Below are 22,664 nucleotides of genomic sequence, written 5' to 3' on the forward strand. Positions count from 1 at the left end.
CCAAAGTATTGACGGTAAGGGCATTTTTGAGCCAAACTATAAACGGAGGGCATTTTTGTTCCTTTCACATAGTTTAAGGGCATTTTTGACCCTTTTCCCTTTTTTAAAATAAAAAATAAACAACCACCTAGAATCTTCCCTGTTAATTATATTTCCCTTTTTAAAAAAAATACCATATAATATTTTAAAATAAATTGAGACAGAAAGAAAGAGGAAAAGTGTGATAGGATGGTGGACTCTATAGCCATGTGTGTCTTTTACTATTGTCGTCATCCATTAATTTCTTAATTGACCAAGGTTTATTTTATTATTAGATATTTGATAAAATGACCAAATAGAATATGTAATTATTGGAATAGTTATTTAACATATATTAAAAAAAATGTGGCCAATGACGTTGCATTTTATTTTTGTTCCCAAAGTCTTGCTTCAACAGAGAAACCAACGTCATGAACTAAATTTTGTTCAATAGACATGTCTTCAAATTCACACGCTATTTCTATATTGAATAACCACATTGAATTTTTTTTGATTAATTAAAAATATATCTAGTTTCGCTTATCTAACCCACCAAACACGTAGAAAATCATAGTAACTCGATTGATTGATTTCCTACTTTCACCTTGTTGTGTTCATTTTCCTCCATCTAATCTCTCTCATCATTCGCTTTAGATTTATTACCTAATTCAACTAGACTTATTGTTTTTGTGCTTTATTTAATTCGATCAATTGTAGGTTGGTTTGAAAATCTTTTTCATAAATCATAACTTGGTGTTAAGAGAAAATTACTTATTTATTTCACCAAGAACTTTATTTTTCTAACACTAATTATAGAGTGATAACGTTTTATGACTTTCTTCTCACTAGTTACATGATGGTTTACAGCCAAATATTTATTCATGATTTGACTGAATTCAAAAGGGTTCGTTGAGTGAAAAATAAAAAAAATGCGATTCCTAACGTCTCCTAACTTAGCCTTAAATAAAAATGCATATTTAAAGAAAAAACACACCAATCGGTTGCCCCGACCCGTTATAAATCCGTCTTCGCATTTTCAACTAATTCTCCCGCCAGTACGTGTTCATCTTCCGTCTTAGGGTTTAAAATTGGTGTAAAATTCTGTACTCGGAGAGTCCAATCGAAATTCGGCGTCGTCGACGGCGGGAACTTCGAGGTACGATTATTTTTCTTCCATCAATGGCGAAATGCTATTGCTATTGGTCCATAATTTCTTAAATTAACGTTAATACAGGTGTTAACTGTGATTTGTTTCTCCTTCCTTCCAATTTTGATTTATGTGTATGATATTAGTGATAGTAGAAGGAAATTTAAATAATGATAAAAGTGATACTTGTTTGATTAAGAAAATTTCTGATCAGAGTTTAAAATCAAAATAGTTTTAGCGAATTTGATTTATTTTAATCTTTTGATTGGTATAAAATTTGAATGAACGAACATTTCAAACTATGTCAGGTAAACTGGGATCGATGGAGTACTCTAGAAGGTGAAAAAATGGATTATAGTGACTGACAAAATGTGTGGAGAAGTACTAAAAGTAAGACAATTTAGGGATAGATTGAAATCTGTAGATAATATTGTTGTAGTTAAGAACAGTTTTAGGGACTGGCGAGGCTTCATTATATTTCATGAATCTTGTGTTTGGATTTGAGATTGTTGTTCTTGAATTTGATTAATGTGATTACTCTCTTGCTACTCCGACAGTGTTTTTCCATAAACTGATTGCAGCATCAAATTTTGCTTGATGTAAATATCACGACTCAACTTATATTGGAAGTTACAAAAAAGAAAGCAAATTACTCTATCAAACAAACCTATGCCTTAGTACTAACTATTACATATGACAAGGAAACAAAATTTAAATGAGATTGAGAAGTAACAGCCAATTAACACTTTCAAATTTACATATGTTCGAAATAGCTGATATACCAAATATTTTTTTACAACATTTCTACAAAGAATAAAAGAAAAGATTTTTTACAACTGCAAGCTTGTTGAAAGCAAGTGAAACAATATTTTCTTATCGGGCTACCAATATTGTGATGGGGGTCTCAGTATGGCTAGACGAGAGTTCACCATCCGGTGCATCTGTTTCAATGTAAAAACCTGGCCGTTTAGCCTGTGGCAATACACCTTTATTGTTTAACATCATAACCACAAAAGACATACTTGGACGATCTTCTGGACATTGTTGGACACATAATAGACCAACACAGATTGATCGTTCCACTTCGGGTGTTGAACAAGAATTCCCTAGGTATTCATCAAGTAGTTCTGTTGACCTGCCTTCTTTATAGAGTTTCCATGCCTGTAGATTACACAATTTATTAATGCTGACTAGATTTGCAGATATCTGTAACTAGAAGATAACATAAGACCAAAGGATAAGTAAAATGAAACTCATCAAATCTTACAAGTCCAAGTAGATTAAGGTTGTGGTCTGGATGAGAGAATCTTCTGTTGCTTTTCCCACTCACAATTTCCAATATTAAGATACCAAAGCTAAATACATCTGATTTTACTGAGTATCTTCCGTGCAATGCATATTCCGGTGAGAGGTACCCACTGCATAGAAATGTAAACAAAAAATAGAATTACTAATGCTGGAAAACGTACCTAATATCTCAAAACTCTTCTTAGGTTCAAATTTCTAGCTATCAAGTATAAGGTTCTTACTGTGTTCCAACAACTTGGTTTGTCTTGTCCCCAATGTCATTCCCATCACATATTTTTGCAATGCCAAAGTCTGATATCTTTGGATTCATGTCCTTGTCTAATAAGATATTGTTAGCTTTCAGATCTCTGTGGATTATCCTCAATTGAGAATCTTGATGCAGATACATAAGTCCCCGAGCTATGCCATTGATAATGTGAAATCGTTTAGGCCAGTCTAATACCTTGCTTTGTATGTCATCTGCCAAATAATGTTGGGTCATTAACACACTAAATAGGTTTAGTGGAATGTAGTATTAAAACCAAAAACAAAATCAGTTCCTTGCTGATGGAAACATAATACGAGAAGTTTGAACTACCAAGTATGTAATTATTAGGCTCTTAAACAACTGGGGTCTTAGTTCTCTCCTTACATTTTTTTTCCTGCTTTATGGGGATTTTGAAGTTGGAAGAAAATCAGTGTATGCCTATAGGCATCAAGTCACTGAAATGCAACTATTATTCAAATGCATAATATTGGATTGAGAAGTTGTACCAAATATAAATGAATCAAGACTCCCATTTGGCAAGTACTCATAAATCAACATTTTTTCTTCCCCTTCAATGCAACAGCCAAGAATCTTCACCAGATTCCTTTGCTGAAGTTTAGCAATATATAAAACTTCATTTTTGAACTCTTTTTCTCCTTGTGTAGAAGTTTTAGACAACCGCTTGACGGCTATTTCCTGTCCTTCAAGTATGCCCTAAACATCACAATCTCTGCATGTTAATATTTTCAATACCTAAGTTGATCAAAATCTCCGTTAACAAATTTAGGTCAAATGTGCCAAATCTCTATTATAAGTTCATTATATTTTCAGTTTAGCCCTATGATAATCTTCTTTAAAATTAAAACTAAAGTCTATAAGAAATATTCGCCCTTTTGATGCGGGAACAAGTTGCCACTTGTCACCATGGAAAGATGAACAAATAAATGACTACAAAGAACAAATGACTCTCTTCTTAAACAAACTATATCCTCAACACTTTAATCTGCAGTTCCACCCAAAGGGTGATGGGTTACTCTTGCAGCACTTTCTTGAAAATGCTAAAGGCTCTATATTGACTAACTTGGGACAACACTTATTGAAAAGCTAGACTAGTGGTTCTTGGATACATTCTGAGAAGGACATCCCCCATATCCCAACCTTTCTTCCCTTAGCTATTGTATAGGTCTCCTTTTGGTTTCACAAAGCAAAGGCTTATACCTTTGATCATACAACTCCTATATTGTATTTAAAGATGAAGCTTTACTCTGAAGACCCAGGTCTTAAGTGTTTATACCTTGTAAACAGGTCCAAAGCCCCCCTCTCCAATCTGTCTGTCAATTGAAAAGTTATTGGTAGCCTTTGCTATGGTAGATAAGTCGAACAGTGGTATTTCAAATTCTTCAGTGCAATTGCCACGGTTGTAATTCATCTTGTAATTTCCACTGCATCCTGACCTTCCTGCCAAAACCAAATGACATAATTTTGCCTATAAGAGAAAGCGAATGAAGTGAAAGTTCTTTTCAGTATAATTTAAATGTCTTTTCCTCTATTTTGCTTAGACTTTAGATGTCAAGAAAAAATTAAGGGGTATTCAGCTTACCTTTGTTTTTGAGCTCTAAAGCCTTCTTCCTTCTTCTATGGTAGACCAGCAGAGTAAGGAATACCAGAATCAAACAAACTGATAATGGTAGAATCCAGAAAAGTACTTTCCTTTTCTTTCCATCTGATTGCTCCAGACTATCTGCAAGTATCAATTCAACAAACATAAATAATAAATTGCAATTATCCTATCCATTGGAGATGATTTTTATTTTGAGTTATAAAAGGCTCTGCAAGCCTTTGGAGTACAGCACATCCTTTTTAGTTTGTTGAGGTTGAGTTGTCAAGGTTCTTCAATTCCTTGTGTAATGCAAGTCATATCAAATGCTTGTTCTATAGTCATCATGCTTGCAGATTTGGCTTATAAATTCATCCCAACTTCACTAAAAAATAGTAGCTTTCTGTACTGCTATTATTTGGTAGTTACGGGCTAAATATGGTAGGAATTGGCAGTAGATAGTATCATAGTAAGCATAGGCACTAAACTACAGTCTGCTTTATTAAAGTGCCTGCAACCTTAAACTCCTTTACTATCCTCAGGCAATCTATCAAAAAATATTAAGTTGCAACAAGCCAACCTGATTCAGAAGAAGCCATTCTAATGTAGATATCTTGCCCTCCGTTGGGTCCCTGCCGAATGTCAAGCAGATCCTTGAACCACAGTAAGCATCCACTTCCTTCATTGAGTATGTCAGAATTGGAGTAAGCCATACAAGAACAATTTTTAGAGCAGGTATTCCTGCACTCTTCTAGTGTCATAGTCACATTGGACCAGGAATTCCGTGTGTCTGGCAATTTGATATGCGAATACTTCAAAAATACATCTTCTTGGAGGCAATTTAGTTCAGTTCTCCGAACACAGCCACCTGACCAGTCTTTCCTCTTCCAAGCATCACTATTGTTGGGCACAAATTTGTCTAAGCATCCACATTCTGGAGAATCTTGACTGTTGCAGCTGCCATATGCGCCACACAACTTATACATATCACAATTATCAGCGGGTATTAAGAGGAAAGGGATCCAACCTTGGTCTCCATCACCCCAAGTCCAAACCTGTAGGACTCCATTGTGACTTAATGTCAACCTCACGATAATTGAAGTTGTGAGGTTATATCCAAAATACACCTCTGTCTTACTTGAATATACTCCAAATGTATAGGAAGGACCTTCTCTTGAGTTTCGGTTCCCACTGAAAGAGCGACCATTCCATGGTCCAGAGCGGTATACTACATCCGACCCCTTCTTCAGGATATTCTGCGGGTAACCAGAAGGATCGCAGTGATATGTAGAATCACCAGGAGCTGGATCCTCCTCATTCTTCCATGATGACAAGTACACCTCTCTGCCAGTTACAAAGTTCCTACCAAGCTTCATGCCTGCTAATAGCGTATCCGTTGGGTGATCAAAGCTCTGCCATATCAAATTCCCCGGGCTATCATCACCAGCTTCTTTGACAATAAGATTTCCAGAATCTAGCAACTGCGCTACAGGATTCTGCACAGATCTAGTGGTATTAGTTGACCACACAACATGGTTAGTACCATTGACAAGGACAAGAATTCCTGGCTTGATTATTTTCAAGATACCTGATCCACCAGTCAAAGGAGCTTCTCTGTTGGCAACCCACACCACTGTCCTAACAGATATGTTCTTATACCACATACCCACATAGCGATTTTTCGAATTACCTGGACTGAAGAACCCCATTTCGAATATTCCACCAGTTGAAGCAACATTATCATCACCATCTTTCAGAAAATGAGTTGTAGTTATTGTATCTGTAGCGCCAAAGCTTCGGTGGATGAAACACAAACACAGGAGCAAAGATAAGTAAAAACTTTCCCTTAGTAATGCCTTCATGCTTTGAGATCCAATTTTTTTCAATGTCAAATGTAGCATAGTGATGACACTTTGACTTGTTTGCAGACGGTGAATCTTACAAGAAGAAACTGAACAAACTAGTGTTAAAAAAGCCATCACTTGAGCTTTCTAACATATGAAAGAGTATTATTTGAAAGGAGTGAAAGGTCTATGACTATGAAAAGTCTTAGCTTTTTAATGAGAGTTGAGGCTGCTTCAAGTCCTGCTGCTTTTAAAAAAGTTAATGGCTGCTTTTGGTGGACTTTTGAATAGTATATTTTACGAATAATTTAGTAAAAGGCATATATGTTCTGAGCAGTATCAAACATGAGGAAAATGTTGCTGCAGTTCGAATATAATGGGGTCTTCATAGATTTGACTGGATAACTAAGACTAAACGGCGGCTGATGTGGAATTAAGAAATATTATAGGAGGTCAATAGTTCTTGACTTTTGAGCATGAAAAAATTAGATAATATTTTAATATCTTGTTAGAAATCGTAATAATTTTATGTCCAAGCAAGTTTGTGATATTTAAACTACGCATATTTAAACTTTAATTACTTGAAATGTGCACTGTGATCCCTTTGCTTGAGAATATCACAAAAAATTGAAATTATTAATTTTTCTATCATTTAATTATTCATGTGTTGTGTTAAGATTGTATAATTATAGTGTATTTTAGGATGATATGCTTTGTCAAATCCTCTCTCATTTTCATCTAATTCTACTGCCGATATGCATTCATCTGTATCTATGAGGAAGTTCATCTTTGATTCATAAATTGGTGTAAAGTTGTATAATTGAAGTTGTACCTTCATTTCCTTTTTCAGTGCTCGGTAATCAGGCGAATCCAATCAAAATTCAGTGCTCCGAATCGGCCAACGCTACCGGCGGCTAACTCGTGGTACGAATATTTTTCTTTCATCAATTACGAAATGCTATTGTTCCAATTAACGTTATATATAATCTGTGCACATTGGAGAACAGGGGTTAAGTACCGAAACTTATTGCTTCCTCGTTCCCCTTCTAAATGATTGGACATGGAGTAATTGTGATTTGCTATAGATTATACTATGACAGTCCATGGCTCCTTCAGTGTCGTTATTTTGTTTATCCTTGAGACAAGGGTCTATCAGAAGCAACCTCTTTATCTCGAGGTAAGGGTAAGGTATGCATACATTCTACCCTTTCCAGATCATGTTGTTGTTATTATAGTAATGACAGTAGAAAGGAAATTAAGTACAAGTAATGACTAAAATGATACTAGTTTGATTGAGGAAATGTCTCATCAAAGTTTAAAACCTGAATTTGATTTATTGAAAGTTGTGACAAAATCCATTAGTAAAGTACTAAAACTAAAACAGTTTTGCGATAGATTAAAATCCGTAGATCATATCGCCAGGTTAAGAACAGTTTTATGGACTGATGTAACACCATCTTTTTCTATGGAGCTTGTGTTTGGGTTTGAGGCTAATGTTCTTGAACTTGATTTGTTGGCTAACCTCTTCCTTGTATTGAGAAGCAACAGCGAATCAGCACTTTACATATGTTTGAGTCAGTTTGACATAGTTAATACACCAATAAGGCAAAGCCATACACAAAATTTTCACCACATTTCTACAAAGAATTAAAGAAAAGGTTATTAAAACTGCAAGCTTGTTGTGGAAGCGAGTGGACAAATATTTTCTTATCGGGCAGCTAATATTGTGATGGGGGTCTCACTCACTGTATTCTGTGCATATAATTCACCATCTGGTGCATCTCTTTCTATGTAAAATCCTGGCCGTTTAGCCTGTGGCAATTCACCTTCATTGCTTAACATCATAACTGCAGAAGACATATTTGGACGGTCTTCTGGACTTTGTTGGACACATAATAGACCAACACAGATTGATCGTTCCACTTCGGTTGTTGAACAAGAATCACCTAGGTATTCATCAAGTAGTTCTGTTGACCTACCTTCTTTATAGAGTTTCCATGCCTGTAGATTACAAGATTTATTAGCATTTGACTAGATTTGCAGATCTCTGTTACTAGGAGATAACATAACACCAAAGGATAAGTAAAATAAAACTAATCAAATCTTACATGTCCAAGTAGATTAAGGTTGTGATCTGGATGAGAGAATCTTCTGTTGCTTTTCCCACTCACAATTTCCAATATTAAGATACCAAAGCTAAATACATCTGATTTTACTGAGTATCTTCCGTGCAATGCATATTCCGGTGAGAGGTACCCACTGCATAAAAATGTAAACAAAATGTAGAATTACTAGTGCTGGAAAACATGCTTAATATCTCAAAACTCGTCTTAGGTTCAAATTCCTAACTACCCAGTTGAAGGTTCTTACTATGTTCCAACAACTCGGTTTGTCTTGGCTCCAATGTCATTCTCTTCACATATTTTTGCTATCCCGAAATCTGATATCTTTGGATTCATGTCTTTGTCTAACAAAATATTGTTAGCTTTCAGGTCTCTGTGGATTATTCTCAATTGAGAATCTTGATGCAGATACATAAGTCCCCGAGCTATACCATTGATAATGTGAAATCGCTTAGGCCAGTCTAATACCTTGCTTTGTGCGTCATCTGCCAAATAATGTTGGGTTATTAACATTCTAAGTAGGTATAGTGGAAGGTACTATTAAAGCCTAAAGCAAAATCAGTTCTTTGTCGATGGAAAAATAATACGAGAGTACAATTATTATTCAAATTCTTAATATTGGATTGAGAAGTTGTACCAAATATAAATGAATCAAGACTCCCATTCGGCAAATACTCATAGATCAACATTTTTTCTTCCCCTTCAATGCAGCAGCCAAGAATCTTCACCAGATTTCTGTGCTGAAGTTTGGCAATATATACAACTTCATTTTTGAACTCATTTTCTCCTTGTGTGGAAGTTCTAGATAACCGCTTGACAGCTACTTCCCCTCCTTCAAGTATGCCCTAAACATCACAATATCTGCATGTTAATATTTTAAATATCTAAGTTGATCAAAATGTCGGCTCACTATAAAGGCTTGAGATGCAGAAGAGAAAGATAATTTAACTCATAAAAATACATCCGGAGAATGTTTAGAAATGTACAAGTTCACGCACCAGAAGGATATCCCCTCTAAAGACTCTAGACTGACTAACTTGAGCTAATTGTCGACAACACTTATTGGAAAAGCTAAGATAGTGGTTCTAGGACACATTCTGAGAAGGACATCCCCCATATCCCCACCTTTCTTCCCTTAGCTATTGTATCTGTCTCCTTTTAGTTTCACAAAGCAAAGGTTTTTGTCATTACACCTTTGATCATACAACTCCTAAATTGTGTCTGAAGATTAAGCTTTACTCTGAAGGACAAGGGTTTAAGTGTGTGTATACCTTGTAAACAGGTCCATAGCCTCCCTCTCCAATCTGTCTGTCAATTGAAAAGTTATTGGTAGCGTTTGCTATGGTAGATAAGTCAAACAGTGGTATTTCAAATTCTTCAGCGCAATTGCCCCCACATCCTGTCCTTCCTGCCAAAACCAAATGATGTAATTTTGCTTCTAAGAAATAGAAAATGAAGTGAATGTTGTTTAAGTTGTGAATATCAGACAACTATGAAGTTCTTTTCACTAATATTTAAATGTCTATTCCTCTATTTTGCTTAGACGTCAAGAAAAATAAAAGGGGATCCAGCTTACCTTTGTTTTTTAGCTCTAAAGCCTTCTTCCTTCTTCTATGGTAGATTAGCAGACTAAGGAATACCAGAATCAGACCAACTGATAATGGCAGAATCCAGAAAAGTACTCTTCCTTTCTTTCCATCCGATTCCTCCTGATCATCTGCAAGTAACCATTTAAACTGAGACAAATAATGAATTTCAATCTTTCTCCAATCCATTCGAGAGATGATTTCTTATTCTGAGTTATTAAAGGTTCTGCAAGCGGATGGGAGAGATGATTTCTTATTCTGAGTTATTAAGGGTTCTGCAAGCCTTTGGAGTACTGCATATCAAGTGCTTGTTCTATAGAAAACTAAGTGCTTACCAATTAGTTCTAAAAAATTGAACAGGGTCTAACCAGTCATATGCTTGTAGATTCAGCTTATTAGTTCAGACCAACTTCACTCTAAAGGAGTCGCTTTCCGTTCTACTATAATTTGTTAGTTCCTGGTTATATATGGTAGGAGCTGGCAGTTGACACTACTAGATGTTTACAAGCATAGGCACAAAAATACAGTCTGCTTTATTCAAAGTGCTTGCAACCCCAAATTCCTTTACTATCTTTAGGTAATCTATCAAAAATCTTTAAGTAGCAACAAGCCTACCTGATTCAGAAGAAGCCATTCTTATGTAGATCTCTTGCAGTCCATTGGTTCCCTTCCGAATGTCAAGCAGATCCCCGAACCACAATAAGCATCCACTTCCTCGTATGTCAGGATTTGAGTAAGCCATACAAGAGCAATTTTTTGAGCAGATATCCTTGCATTCTTCTAGTGTCATAGTCACATTGGACCAGGAATTCCGTGTGTCTGGCAATTTAATATGCGAATACTTCAAAAATACATCTCTATGAAGGCAATTTAGTTTAGTTTTCCGAACACAGCCACCTGACCAATCTTCCCTCTTCCAAGCATCACTATTGTTGGGCACAAATTTATCTAAGCATCTACATACTGGAGAATCTTGACTGTTGCAGCTACCATATGCGCCACATGAATTATAAACCTCACATTTATCTGCTGGTACTAAGATCAAAGGCACCCAACCCTGTTCTCTGTCATCCAAAGTCCAAATCTGTAGAATTCCATTATGACTTACTGTCAACCTCACAAGAACTGAAGATGTGAGCTTATACAAAAAATACACCTCTGTCTTACTTGAATATACTCCATATGTATAGAAAGTACCTAGTCTCGAGTTTTGTGTTCCACTGAAATATCGACCATTCCACGGTCCAGAGCTATACACAACATCTGAGCCCTTCTTCACGATAGTCTGTGGGTAACCAGTAGGATCACAATGGAATGTATAATCACCGGGAGCTGGATCCTCCTCATTCTTCCATGATGACAAGTACACCTCTCTTCCGGTTACAAAATTCCTCCCAAGCTTCATGCCTGCTAATAGCGTATCCGTTGGGTGATCAAAACTCTGCCATATCAAATTCCCCGAGCTATCATCACCAGCCTCTTTAACAACAAGATTTCCAGAATCTAGCAACTGCGCGACAGGATTCTGAACCAATCTAGAGGTATTAGTTGACCACACAACATTGTTAGTTCCATCAACAAGGACAAGTCGAGACTTAATTATTTTCAAGATACCTGATCCACTCCTCAAAGGAGCTTCTCTATTGGCAACCCACACCACAGTCCTATCAGATACGTTCTTGTACCACATACCGACATAGCGATTTTCCGAATTATCTGGACTGAAGAACCCCATTTCAAATATTCCACCAGGTGAAGTAATATCATCATCACCATCTTTTAGAAAATGAGTTGTAGTTATTGTATCTGTAGCACCAAAGCTTTGATGGATTGAATACAAACACAGGAACAAGAATAAGTAGAAACTTTCCCTAAGTAATGCCTTCATGATTTTTACATCAAAAAGTTTACCTAAGTTGATTTGATTTAATAAGATATTTTTCTGTTTTTTTCTAAAACACTTCTATACATCCCCTTTTCCTTTCCGTGAGTCCGACCAAACTTTTTAGACCGCACATTTTTTTTCTTTTGTACTCCTCCCCTCAAAATTGAAAGTCAAAGCATCTGCTTGACCATCTTCAAAAATTTATACGGCTTCTGTTTAAAAACAAATGATCTAATTAGGTTTGAGACAAAATTTAAGAAAATAAAGTAGATTTTTCAATCTTGTAGCCCTAAATTAAAGTTATGTTAGATGTATCAAAATATCCTTTAATTTTGTAGTTTTAAATGTATTATGTGAAAAGTTGAAATTAAAGTGTTGTCAACAAAAAGAAATGAATCATTCTTTTTTAAAACGGACTAAAAAGAAAAGTATGATTTTTTTTTTGAAATGGAGGGAGTATATAATTATATAAATTACATTTAAAACTATAGATGACTACTTTTTACATTATAACAAAACTGTTACTATTATTATTTGAATATTTCAAATGAATATTTTACTAGGCCACTTGAGGTTCCAATCATATACCTAACCTCAACGAAAAATTTTACTATGGTAGAGGTCCAACCAACAAAAGTTGGAAGAGGCTCCACTCATTTTTTGATATGTGGATCGTGGGCCCAAACTTTTCTTTTTATACACATCTTTACTAAAGAAATTGTGAATAATTAGAAAAATAATTACTAATTGCCTTGTAATTCTTCTTAATACACTCTATTTTAATTATCTAAAATAAATAATAATTTCGGAAAAATATTTTTAATAATATGAGACGGAGGGACCACAAGTTTGTATAGAACCTTTTCTCAATTAATAAATGCTAACATAATGTACATTCTCACTAGTCACTACGATAAATAATTTAACTAATGAAATAATTTATATTTTGTGTTTAAATGAAACGCAACATGATAAAATTAAACCAATAATCATTTAATGAGATTTTCGAGTTTTCAAAACAAACGATATCACTTCTTTTTTTCCGCTCTTTTTTCATATTGTCCTCCATTTCTTCACCCCATTGCTTTAGTAGCATTAAAGGGTTTATTTAATAGGTGATTAGAATTATGCATGTCTTCAATTTGGTATTTGACGTTAATAGTAAATTAGTTTGAAGACAATAAAAAATACACAAATCTTATCTTATCTTGTAATATAGAACTATTTTTAAAAGTAACGCGAGTTTAAAGAAAATAGAGTGTAAACAAATTTCAATATAAGAATAATATTTTTAATAGATATTCAATTCAACACGTTAAATAAATGTGGATATAAAATAGAAAATAAAAATATTGATCAACTAATAATATGACTTTTTATTCCCTTGCACTTTCCACTTTCAATATAATATTTTAATTGGTCCACAAATGTGGGTAATTATAATAAAGCTTAAATCAAAATCAAATTAATACTAATGCAAAAAGAAAATTAATTCAACACTAAGAATTGACAATCATATTGAATATTTGTTCTTTAGTTTTACATTGGTTTAGACAATTAAATACATAATCTAATTTTAATTTCCTTTTAATATTTAGTCATGTAACTTATACTTATTAAACTTAATTTTTAGCATGATTTAGTACTTTTAAATTATGATCATTTTCATTATGACTTGTTAATTTGCAATATTTGTTTTACGCAATTTTATTATTATTATTTTTGTTGGATATTTCAGTGTCACTAATTATATCATATTGTGTTATATTTTTAAGAAACATCTTAGATATTTATATTTTGGTAAAACTAAAGAAATATTTGAAGTATAAGTAAATTATATGTTTGTATGAATACTTTATTGGAAAAATCCGAAAAAAACCCGAGGTTGAAAAACCTGAGTTTTATTAGTTTGGTTTGGTTTTATAAATTTAAAAATCCGACACAAATAATTTGGTTTGATATTTGAAAAACCCGAACCAATCCGACCATGTACACCCTTATTTTTCACTTTCAATATAATATTTTAATTTATTTAATTGAAGTTCACATGGACCCCACAATTATCTTGCAATTATTCCCACTCAAACTTTACATTCTCTCTCCTTTTAATTTCATTTTTCAACATTAACTAATGATTTGGGCCCCATGATCCACATGTCAAAAAATGGGTGGAGCCTTTTCCAACTTTTGTTGATTGGGCCTCTACCATAATAAAATTTTTCGGGCCTCTACCTTAATAAAATTTTTCAACCTCAACTAGTGTTCATGGAATATGACTTTTGGTAGGGCCGTCGAATGGTATAATTGTTAAAGTGGGAATCTGCACAAATAGGAATTCTCCATGCCTCGTGCAAATTGATTTTATTTTAAAAAGTTTTGCAAAAATTTGCAATTAGCATTACGTAGCAAATTCAAATTTCAAGTTGATGAACAGAATTTGTCTTCGTCAAATATTCTGACAGATTGTCATGATTTAACTGGATAATTATGTAAAAATTTTGCCCACAAGTTTTTCACTTTAAAATTGGTTCAAATAACTCCAAATTTGATATTCAACCTTTTAATACTAATTTCAACAATTTTCAAAATTAGATTCAACCCAAAATTTCAAAGCTCAGTAGATCAACTTTGTCTTATTTTTAAAGCTCAACAAAATCCATCAATAGTGTTCTTTGACTTTCTTCAACTAAATCAATTCAAATAATTGGGGGTTAGATAATATAAATTACACTAATAGTGTAAAGCAAATTACACGTGTAGAATAATTTGATCTTCATTGCAATGTTCATTTTTCAGTTACACGTGTTGAAAAGTAACTATATTTTGTAAATCTCTTAGGAAATGAGAAGCTAAGCAAATCCAAATATGGCTAAAAGGAAATATACCAAACAATTGCATTAAATTGCACAATATATCCTTCAAACAGGTTTATCTTTAATTTTTGGACCCTAGAAATCAAACTTTTGCCTAGAGGCAGTGGTACAACCATAGTTTTTACCTAGGGGCTTAAAATATGAAGAAGTAAATGTCACACCCCTTTTCGCGCACGGCGGTGGAAGGGTTTTTCCAATTAAAGTGACGTTATTGATTAAGGAATTATTATATTGTTTCAGAGTCGCCACTTGGAATTGAGTTATGGTGTTCCAAGTCACCTTTTTGTTTTATCCCTTATCAAAAGGATATGACTCTTTATTTTTGGTCTGCGAATCAGAAATTCGGATAAGGAATTCTGTTGACCGAGGGGAAGGTATTAGGCACCCCTCGAGTCCCGTGGTTCTAGCACGGTCGCTTTTATTGACTTATACATTATTTTACTATTTTTGGATAATTTGTGTCTAAGGCCATGGTTCACTTATTTTTTAATTGTTGAATTTTTATTAGTCTTAAACCGGATGCATAACTGCATTCTCGATCTTGACATTTTAGAGACATAACTGTCTTCTTTGCGTCACACTTAATAACCTTATTTTTTTTATAAGTCTCTACTTTAAATTAATAAATTTAATTATATTATTGAACAAGGTGCGTTAGTGCATCCTTGATTTTTTTTATGTCTCAAAAAAGATGCGCAACCGCATTCTTAATCGAAACAAATATTTTTCCTTTATACATAAAACTAAATAAAGTAAAATGAATCTAAATGCCTAGGATACAATGTAAAATTTTGGATTATTTTGTTTTTTTTTATTATTATTTATTTACTCTTAAATTTAATATTAAAATTAGACATACACATATTATATATTTTATTTTTATCTTAAAGTTAATGAAAAAATTAGGCATACACATTCTAATCAAACATAACAACAACAAATTGTAAAAAATAAAACTCATTTTTTATAAAATAAAACAACAATAATTTATTTATTTATTTTTAGCCTAACTATACCTACTTTATCATTATTATCTAAATGAAGACAAGAACAATGCTACGACCATTCATTTTTAAGAGATCACAACTAACAAATAAAATAAATAATTCATCTATTAAAGCTACCTTATTCATGAAATAGAGATATAACAACTAACAAATTAATCATCCCAATCAAATTCATGAATGAAACAAAATATAAAAAGAACTTGTCATAAAATTATATCAAATTCCATAAATAAATAAATAGAAAGATAAGGTAAAGTTGAATACCGCAAAATCTTAATCGAAGCTCGATTAGAATACCCACAAATTTTGTAGGTGTGTGTGGTGGTATATGTATGGTGTTTATATGAAAATAATAATGAGAAAGGAAGAGGAATGTGAATGTGTTGGTGAATTTTTAAGAGGATAATGAAATAAAATGGAAAGTTTTTCTTTTTGTTTTCTTGAGTGTCGTCCTTCTTGGTTTCTCCCTTTTTTTCTTTTTTGTTTTGATCGTTCTCTGTCTCTGTATGTTGTTTGCTGATTATTATTTTTTTGTTTCCTGTAAGTGTGAATCCCCCCTCCGTGTGTATGTGCATGTAGTAGTGTATATAATGTAATGTTGGAAGTGGGGGAAGTGGGGTTTGTGGGTGTGTTTAGGATAGTAGGGGTATGCAGGGTGGGGTTGAGTGGGAGAAAATGGGGTTAGTTTTTAGGTTTTTTTATATTTTATTATTATAATATATATAAAAATCATAATAATAAAATATTAATTAATTGTTTTAGAATTAATAAAATATGAAGAAAAGTCAAATAGCTAGTCTAAAAATATAATTAAGAAATACTAGCTTATTTATTAAAATTTAAATTAAAAGAAAACATATATTTTTTGTAGTTTTTCAATCTTTTAAAATAAACTTACTAAAATACGATGAAAAATAAAATATTTAATTTATATATAAAAGCAATATTTATGTACTAAAAATGGTGTAATACCTTAAATTCGGTCAAAAATTACGTGTCTACAGTAAACATACAAAAAAATTCAAATGTGTTCTATATAGATTTAACAAATAATTCTAATCATGTGTAAACATTGTAATTTTTCACCTAGGGGAATTCGGATGAACCCCTCGATCCTACCTAGATCCGCACTACTCTCGAGGTTATGGACAATGATATGTCTAAATGATTACAAACTAATATCGCTTTGTCTGAGAATGTACGTTAACGTCTTATGTATATCTTAATTAATATTGACTCTACTTGCTATGTTGTATTCACATGAACACTAATCAGACATTCACATGCTGTTATATTAATTTATATCTATAGGTGCGTCCAGAATATAATACTACTTTCATATGTTAAAAAGCACAATCATTTGACTACTTTTGACGTATTTTAAGTGTTCAACTTGTTATTAAAACAACCTCAAAGTTCGAAACTTTGATTAAACTATATTAAACTCCATACCATTGTGTCCTATAGTCAGGCCATTAACTTCATAAATCTATATGGAGATACATGTTTCAATTATTTCTTCATCCTTCTCTTCAATGTGGAAGAGTGGCTAAGCCCTGTGACAAACAGAAGAAATATTTATTAGATCTCATAGCATGAATGCAATACAAAGGAATGATTTTTACTTGTTATTGTTATTGTACTTGTATTCGATCAACCATACTTTTGGTGCTACAGATAGTACTATAACAGCTACTCAGTTTCTGAAAGATGGCGATAAAATTGCTTCACATAGTGGAAGCTTTGAAATGGGGTTCTTCAGTCCAGGTGATTCAGAGAATCGCTATGTGGGTATATGGTACAAGAACATATCTGTTAGGACTGTGGTGTGGGTAGCTAACAGAGAAGCTCCTTTGACCGGTGAATCAGGTATCTTGAAAGTCATTGAACAAGGAATTCTTGTCCTTCTCAATGGTACTAACAATGTTGTGTGGTCAACTAATACCTCTAGATCTGTGCAGAATCCTGTTGCACAGTTGCTGGATTCGGGGAATCTTGTTTTAAAACAAGCTGATGATGATAACTCGGGAAATTTCCTCTGGCAGAGTTTTGATCACCCAAGTGATACACTATTACCAAGCATGAAGCTCGGTTGGAACTTTGTAACTGGCCGAGAGGTGTACTTGTCATCATGGAAGAACGAGGAGGATCCAGCTCCCGGTGATTATACATATCATTGTGATCCTTCTGGATATCCACAGAACATCCTGAAGAAGGGTTCAGATGTTGTGTATCGGTCTGGACCGTGGAATGGTCTTCATTTTAGTGGTGCATTAAGCTCAAGAGACAGTCCTTTGTATACATTTGGGATATTCTCAAGTAAGACGGAGGTGTATTTTGGATTTTATCTCACATCTTCGGTTATCACAAGGTTGACACTAAGTCAGAATGGTGCATTACAGCGTTGGACTTGGGGTGACCGTGCACAGGATTGGATCCCTTACCTCTCAATACCCACAGACAACTGCGATGTTTACAAACTGTGTGGCGCATATGGTAGCTGCAACAGTCAAAATTCTCCTGTATGTGGATGCTTAGACAAATTTGTGCCAAAACATAATGAAGATTGGCAAAAGGCAGACTGGTCAACTGGCTGTGTTAGGAGGACTGAACTAAACTGCCTCCAGGGAGATGTATTTTTGAAGTATTCGCATATTAAATTGCCAGACACACGGAATTCCTGGTCCAATGTGACTATGACACTAGAAGAATGCAAGACTATATGCTCTAGAAATTGCTCATGTATGGCTTACTCAAATATTGACATACGCAATGGAGGAAGTGGATGCTTATTGTGGTTCAAGGATCTGCTTGACATTCGACAGCTATCTAAAGAGGGACAAGATATCTATATAAGAATAGCTGCCTCTGAATTAGGTATGTTTGTTACTGAAACAGTTAACAATGATTTGTCATTTGTAACTTGAAAATAAAAACCTAAATTTATGGTTGCTGATACTTGGGGTTAAGCAGAGGTAAACTTAAATTTCAACTGTGCTTATGCTTATAAGTATCTAGTACTAGAACGAAATTTCAAAGTCTTGCGTGCTGTATATATATATACTAGTTTCTGAGCACATGCTTCGCACGTGTGTTTCATGTGAATTTTTATAGATACGTTAGAATGACTAAAATTTCATGAAAATTTATATATGTAAATTGTAATGAACAATAAAATGCAACAATTACAAAATAAGTATAAAGACTTACGACAATAAAACATTCATAGAAAACTAAATTAAGAAGTCTAATAGAGAAAAAAAAAAAAAGACAAAAAGAAACAGATTTAAGAAAAAATACAAGGTAGACATTATTCTTATAAGACTGATACATATATAGATGGAAAAATAAGTACAAAATTAGTACATAACTCTCCGAGTTCTTATCGATTCCTTCCATATCCTATCAAAATTCAAGAGTCTTCTTCATCTACTTTAACTATAGAATAAAAATAATAATAGCCTAATAATCTTGGTAGGGATTTCATGAGATAAAGAAGTTGAATTTATATAGATAGAATAGAAGGAATATCAAAAGATATCTTAAAGTGCTAGTTTAAATATTTAGAGGTTATGAATATGAAAAGATGAGAGTTATGAATATTAAGAGTATAAAAGTTGAATAAGTAATTAGAAAATAATAGTAAATAAATGAAGAATATGAAAAAGAAAATTAAAGTTAGCAAACCATGTAGAAAGAACAACTAAAAGTTCTTATCATGTAATTAAGCATCAATGAATTTAAATTTGTGAAGCTAGAGTCATTCTTTAATAATAATCAAGAGGACATTATCAATGTGTGCGTCTCCATTTTGCAGATTTGCACCCTTCAAATTATTAAATTTCGTTAGTTATCATAAAGGATAATACTTTATCCACATAAATTATATTAAAGGAAAAAGTTATGAGAAGAGGAAAAGTATAGCAATTTAGGTATAGACTTTTTTTAATTTTTTCTTTTATATATATAGATTATAGATGATAAATATTAATAAATTAGATATTTAATTAGGAATTAATCTTAGGAAGTCTAAAAGTCATTAATATTTTAATTAATTTTTTTTTAAAAAAAATTATAATTATTATATACATATAGATTATAGATGATAAATATTAATAAATTAGATATTTAATTAGGAATTAATCTTAGGAAGTCTAAAAGTCATTTAACATTTTAATTAAACTTATACAATCAAATATTTAAATATTTTATAACAATTTAATTAATAGAAGGGGTAAAACCGTAATTCAACTTTCAACTTTTTTTGTTCATGCTTATAGTAATATATGATATATATATATATATATATGTATAGCTAGGAACTAAAACTTTAGTAGAATAAAAGGCTACTACTTAGATTGAGGTGTTGAATTTTAAAGCTAAATCTATAAGCATAATGAGTTATTGCATCTGTCAGCTAAAAATCTAAGACGAAATAAAAGAGGAATTTAGTTGGAAAAACTCATTGAGAACTAAAAATATGATTTGCAGAATACCTCTACTAAATGTCAACAAATTAAAAATGACGTACCGTACTTCAAAGTCCAGCAGAATGTTGTAACTCAATATCAGTTATCAACTCCCCCAAGTGATCAACAGGTAGAGACAGTCAAATTTATTGATTACTTTGTTGGAATGGACCTTGCAGATAGTCTGGAGAAATCAGATGGTGAAAAAGGAAGAGCACTATGCTGGATTCTTCCATTATCCGTTGGTTTAGTTCTAGTAATCCTTAGCATATTGCTGATATGCCACAGAAGAAGGAAGAAGGCTTTAAAGCTTACAACGAAAGGTAAGCTGGATAGGTCACTTTTTTGCCTGATCGTTGAGCAAAATAGAGGAAGTGAAATTCAATTAGAAGTGAAGACGGTCTTTGCTGCTTTAACACAATTCAATCAATTTCCTTTTAGCTGCAGAAAAATCGAGATACAGCGGAAGTATCAAGCAGGATTACAACAGTGGTAGTTGCACTGAAGAATTTGAGATACCACTGTTTGACTTATCTACCATAACTAAGGCTACCGATAACTTTTCAGTAAACAGAAAGATTGGAGAGGGGGGCTTTGGTCCTGTTTATAAGGTAAAAACACTTGTTTCATGGGCAATTTTGTACAAGAAAAATACCAGCTTATCACACAAAGTCTAGATGACTGACAGAAGCTTCCTGGTCCTCCAGAGCAAAGCCTTCATCTTTAGTAGGCAAAATGTAATGAATTAAGTATATGCTGGAGCGTTTTTTGACCTAAACTATACTTAAACTGATTCTCATAATTTCTCCAGTCCTTTTTCGTGGGAAGCAGCTTACTTTGTACCTTATACTTTCAATTTAGATATTATTTATTGTTTTTGAGAAAAAAGATATAAAATATATCGGAAACAATCTCTCTACCTTCAAAAGGTAGTGGTAAGGTTGTGTACACACCAGTTACCACCCTCCCCAGACCCCACTTGCGGGATTACACCAAGTATATTGTTGTTGTACGTTATGTAAAATATTTAACTTGCAGATTTTGATGTTTAGGGAATACTTGAAAAAGGACGAGAAATAGCTGTCAAGCGGCTGTCTAAAACATCCACGCAAGGAGAAGATGAGTTCAAGAACGAAGTGGTATATATTGCCAAACTTCAGCATAGAAATCTTGTGAAGATTCTTGGATGTTGCATTGAAGGAGAAGAAAAAATGCTGATATATGAATACTTGTCAAACGGAAGTCTTGATTCATTTATATTTGGTAACAAATTCCCATACCAATATTGTGTATTCTGAATTATCTTCTCCCAGTTTCGAATCTCCCATCAAATAAGAAAAAAAAAAACATGTAAGGAGTGAACTAAAACCTCAGCTTTATTAGAGCCTAATAATAATGTACACAGTAGCCCACATTGATCTTTACGTTCAATACGTGAATGGACGGATTTAGTTTGATGTTTTAGAACTACTTTCTATCTATAGCTTAGTGAACCAACAAAATTTGGCAGGTGGCAGACAAAGCAGGATATTAGACTGGTCTGAGCGATTTCACATCATCAATGGGATTGCTCGGGGACTTGTGTATCTGCATCAAGATTCTCAACTGCGGATAATTCATAGAGACCTGAAAGCTAATAACATCTTGCTAGACAATGATATGAATGCAAAGATATCAGACTTTGGTATAGCAAGATGCCATGAAGAGGATGGTAATGAAGCCATGACAAACCGAGTTATTGGAACATAGTAAGAATCTATTACTGGGTAGTAGGAAATGCTTGAGATAGTTATGTTTTCCAGCATTAGTAACTATATTTTGTGTACATTTTCTGCAGCGGATACCTCTCACCAGAATATGCGCTATATGGGCAATACTCTGTAAAATCAGATGTGTATAGCTTTGGTATCTTAGTACTGGAAATTGTGAGTGGAAAAAGCAACAGACGATTCGCTCCTTCAAACCTTAACCGTAGTCTAATCGGGCATGTAAGATTTTTATGTATTTTTCTTATTTATACATTGGTGTTAGCAACTAACAAGTATCTTGCAAGGCTAGTGATGCTTATAAGCTTGTAAAATCTACAGGCATGGGAACTCAACAAGGAAGGTAGGTCAATAGAACTACTTGATGAACGCGTAGGTGATTCTTGTTCTACACCTCAAGAAGTGGTACGATCAATTGGTGTTGGTCTATTATGTGTCCAAGAACGTCCAGATGATCGTCCAAGTATGTCTTCCGTAGTTCTAATGTTAAACAATGAAGGTACGCTGCCTCAGGCTAAACTACTAGCTTTTTACATGGAAGGAGATGCATCAGATACTGAATTACTTTCTACCCAATCACATATTACAACGGATGACACCCCGTTAGAAATTAGATGAAAAACAGAGAACAGTATGCATTCTAACAAATTATAGTTAGCCCCTTCCTCTCAGAATATATATTTGACATTTTATCCACACATAACATCTCTTTTTTTCGAATGACATACATTTATACCTTTTAGCATTTCTTAACGAGTTGCAGGAGATGTTACTGGAGATCTATCACTAGCTAG

The 22,664-nt window shown here is 33.5% G+C and overlaps 2 protein-coding genes and 1 long non-coding RNA gene across 4 annotated transcripts; 2 read left to right on the top strand and 1 right to left on the bottom strand.

Annotated features, from left to right (window-relative positions):
- Nucleotides 1-945: 945 nt before the first annotated feature.
- On the top strand, nt 946-1,716 carry LOC107063174 (uncharacterized). The gene is made up of 2 exons (XR_001475108.1): nt 946-1,174; nt 1,474-1,716. It is a non-coding gene; the product is annotated as an uncharacterized lncRNA (long non-coding RNA).
- Nucleotides 1,717-1,886: 170 nt separating this feature from the next.
- On the bottom strand, nt 1,887-11,872 carry LOC102581809 (uncharacterized). The gene is made up of 14 exons (XM_006360055.2): nt 10,486-11,872; nt 9,861-10,001; nt 9,556-9,692; nt 8,922-9,129; nt 8,532-8,769; nt 8,270-8,420; nt 7,878-8,162; nt 4,898-6,308; nt 4,321-4,461; nt 4,015-4,178; nt 3,227-3,434; nt 2,695-2,932; nt 2,433-2,583; nt 1,887-2,326 (listed from the first exon to the last, which is right to left on the bottom strand). The coding sequence occupies exons 1-14, from the start codon at nt 11,756-11,758 to the stop codon at nt 2,039-2,041; spliced, it is 5,034 nt and encodes a 1,677-aa protein (XP_006360117.2). The 5' UTR covers nt 11,759-11,872; the 3' UTR covers nt 1,887-2,038.
- A 5,085-nt stretch (nt 11,873-16,957) lies between these two features.
- On the top strand, nt 16,958-22,566 carry LOC102582134 (G-type lectin S-receptor-like serine/threonine-protein kinase At4g27290). 2 transcript variants are annotated; one of them, XM_006360056.2, is made up of 7 exons: nt 16,958-18,512; nt 20,284-20,427; nt 20,546-20,715; nt 21,157-21,367; nt 21,615-21,852; nt 21,942-22,092; nt 22,192-22,566. In XM_006360056.2, the coding sequence occupies exons 1-7, from the start codon at nt 17,231-17,233 to the stop codon at nt 22,486-22,488; spliced, it is 2,493 nt and encodes an 830-aa protein (XP_006360118.2). In that variant the 5' UTR covers nt 16,958-17,230; the 3' UTR covers nt 22,489-22,566. The 2 variants fall into 2 exon arrangements, with proteins under 2 accessions (XP_006360118.2, XP_015170167.1); XM_015314681.1 differs by having other exon boundaries at nt 20,552-20,715.
- Nucleotides 22,567-22,664: the final 98 nt, after the last annotated feature.

The sequence above is a fragment of the Solanum tuberosum genome, unplaced genomic scaffold, assembly GCF_000226075.1.
Source record: "Solanum tuberosum cultivar DM 1-3 516 R44 unplaced genomic scaffold, SolTub_3.0 scf00302, whole genome shotgun sequence".
Lineage (NCBI taxonomy): Eukaryota > Viridiplantae > Streptophyta > Magnoliopsida > Solanales > Solanaceae > Solanum > Solanum tuberosum.

Coding starts and splice junctions, on each gene's coding strand:
- LOC102582134 (XM_006360056.2), top strand. CDS start 17,231: ATGAATGCAATACAAAGGAATGATTTTTACTTGTTATTGTTATTGTAC. Junction 21,368..21,614: donor TCTTGATTCATTTATATTTG/GTAACAAATTCC, acceptor AAAATTTGGCAG/GTGGCAGACAAAGCAGGATA. Junction 21,853..21,941: donor AACCGAGTTATTGGAACATA/GTAAGAATCTAT, acceptor CATTTTCTGCAG/CGGATACCTCTCACCAGAAT.
- LOC102581809 (XM_006360055.2), bottom strand. CDS start 11,758: ATGAAGGCATTACTTAGGGAAAGTTTCTACTTATTCTTGTTCCTGTGT. Junction 6,309..7,877: donor CCCCCATCACAATATTAGCT/GCCCGATAAGAA, acceptor TTCATATGTTAG/AAAGCTCAAGTGATGGCTTT. Junction 4,462..4,897: donor AATGGCTTCTTCTGAATCAG/GTTGGCTTGTTG, acceptor TGATACTTGCAG/ATAGTCTGGAGCAATCAGAT.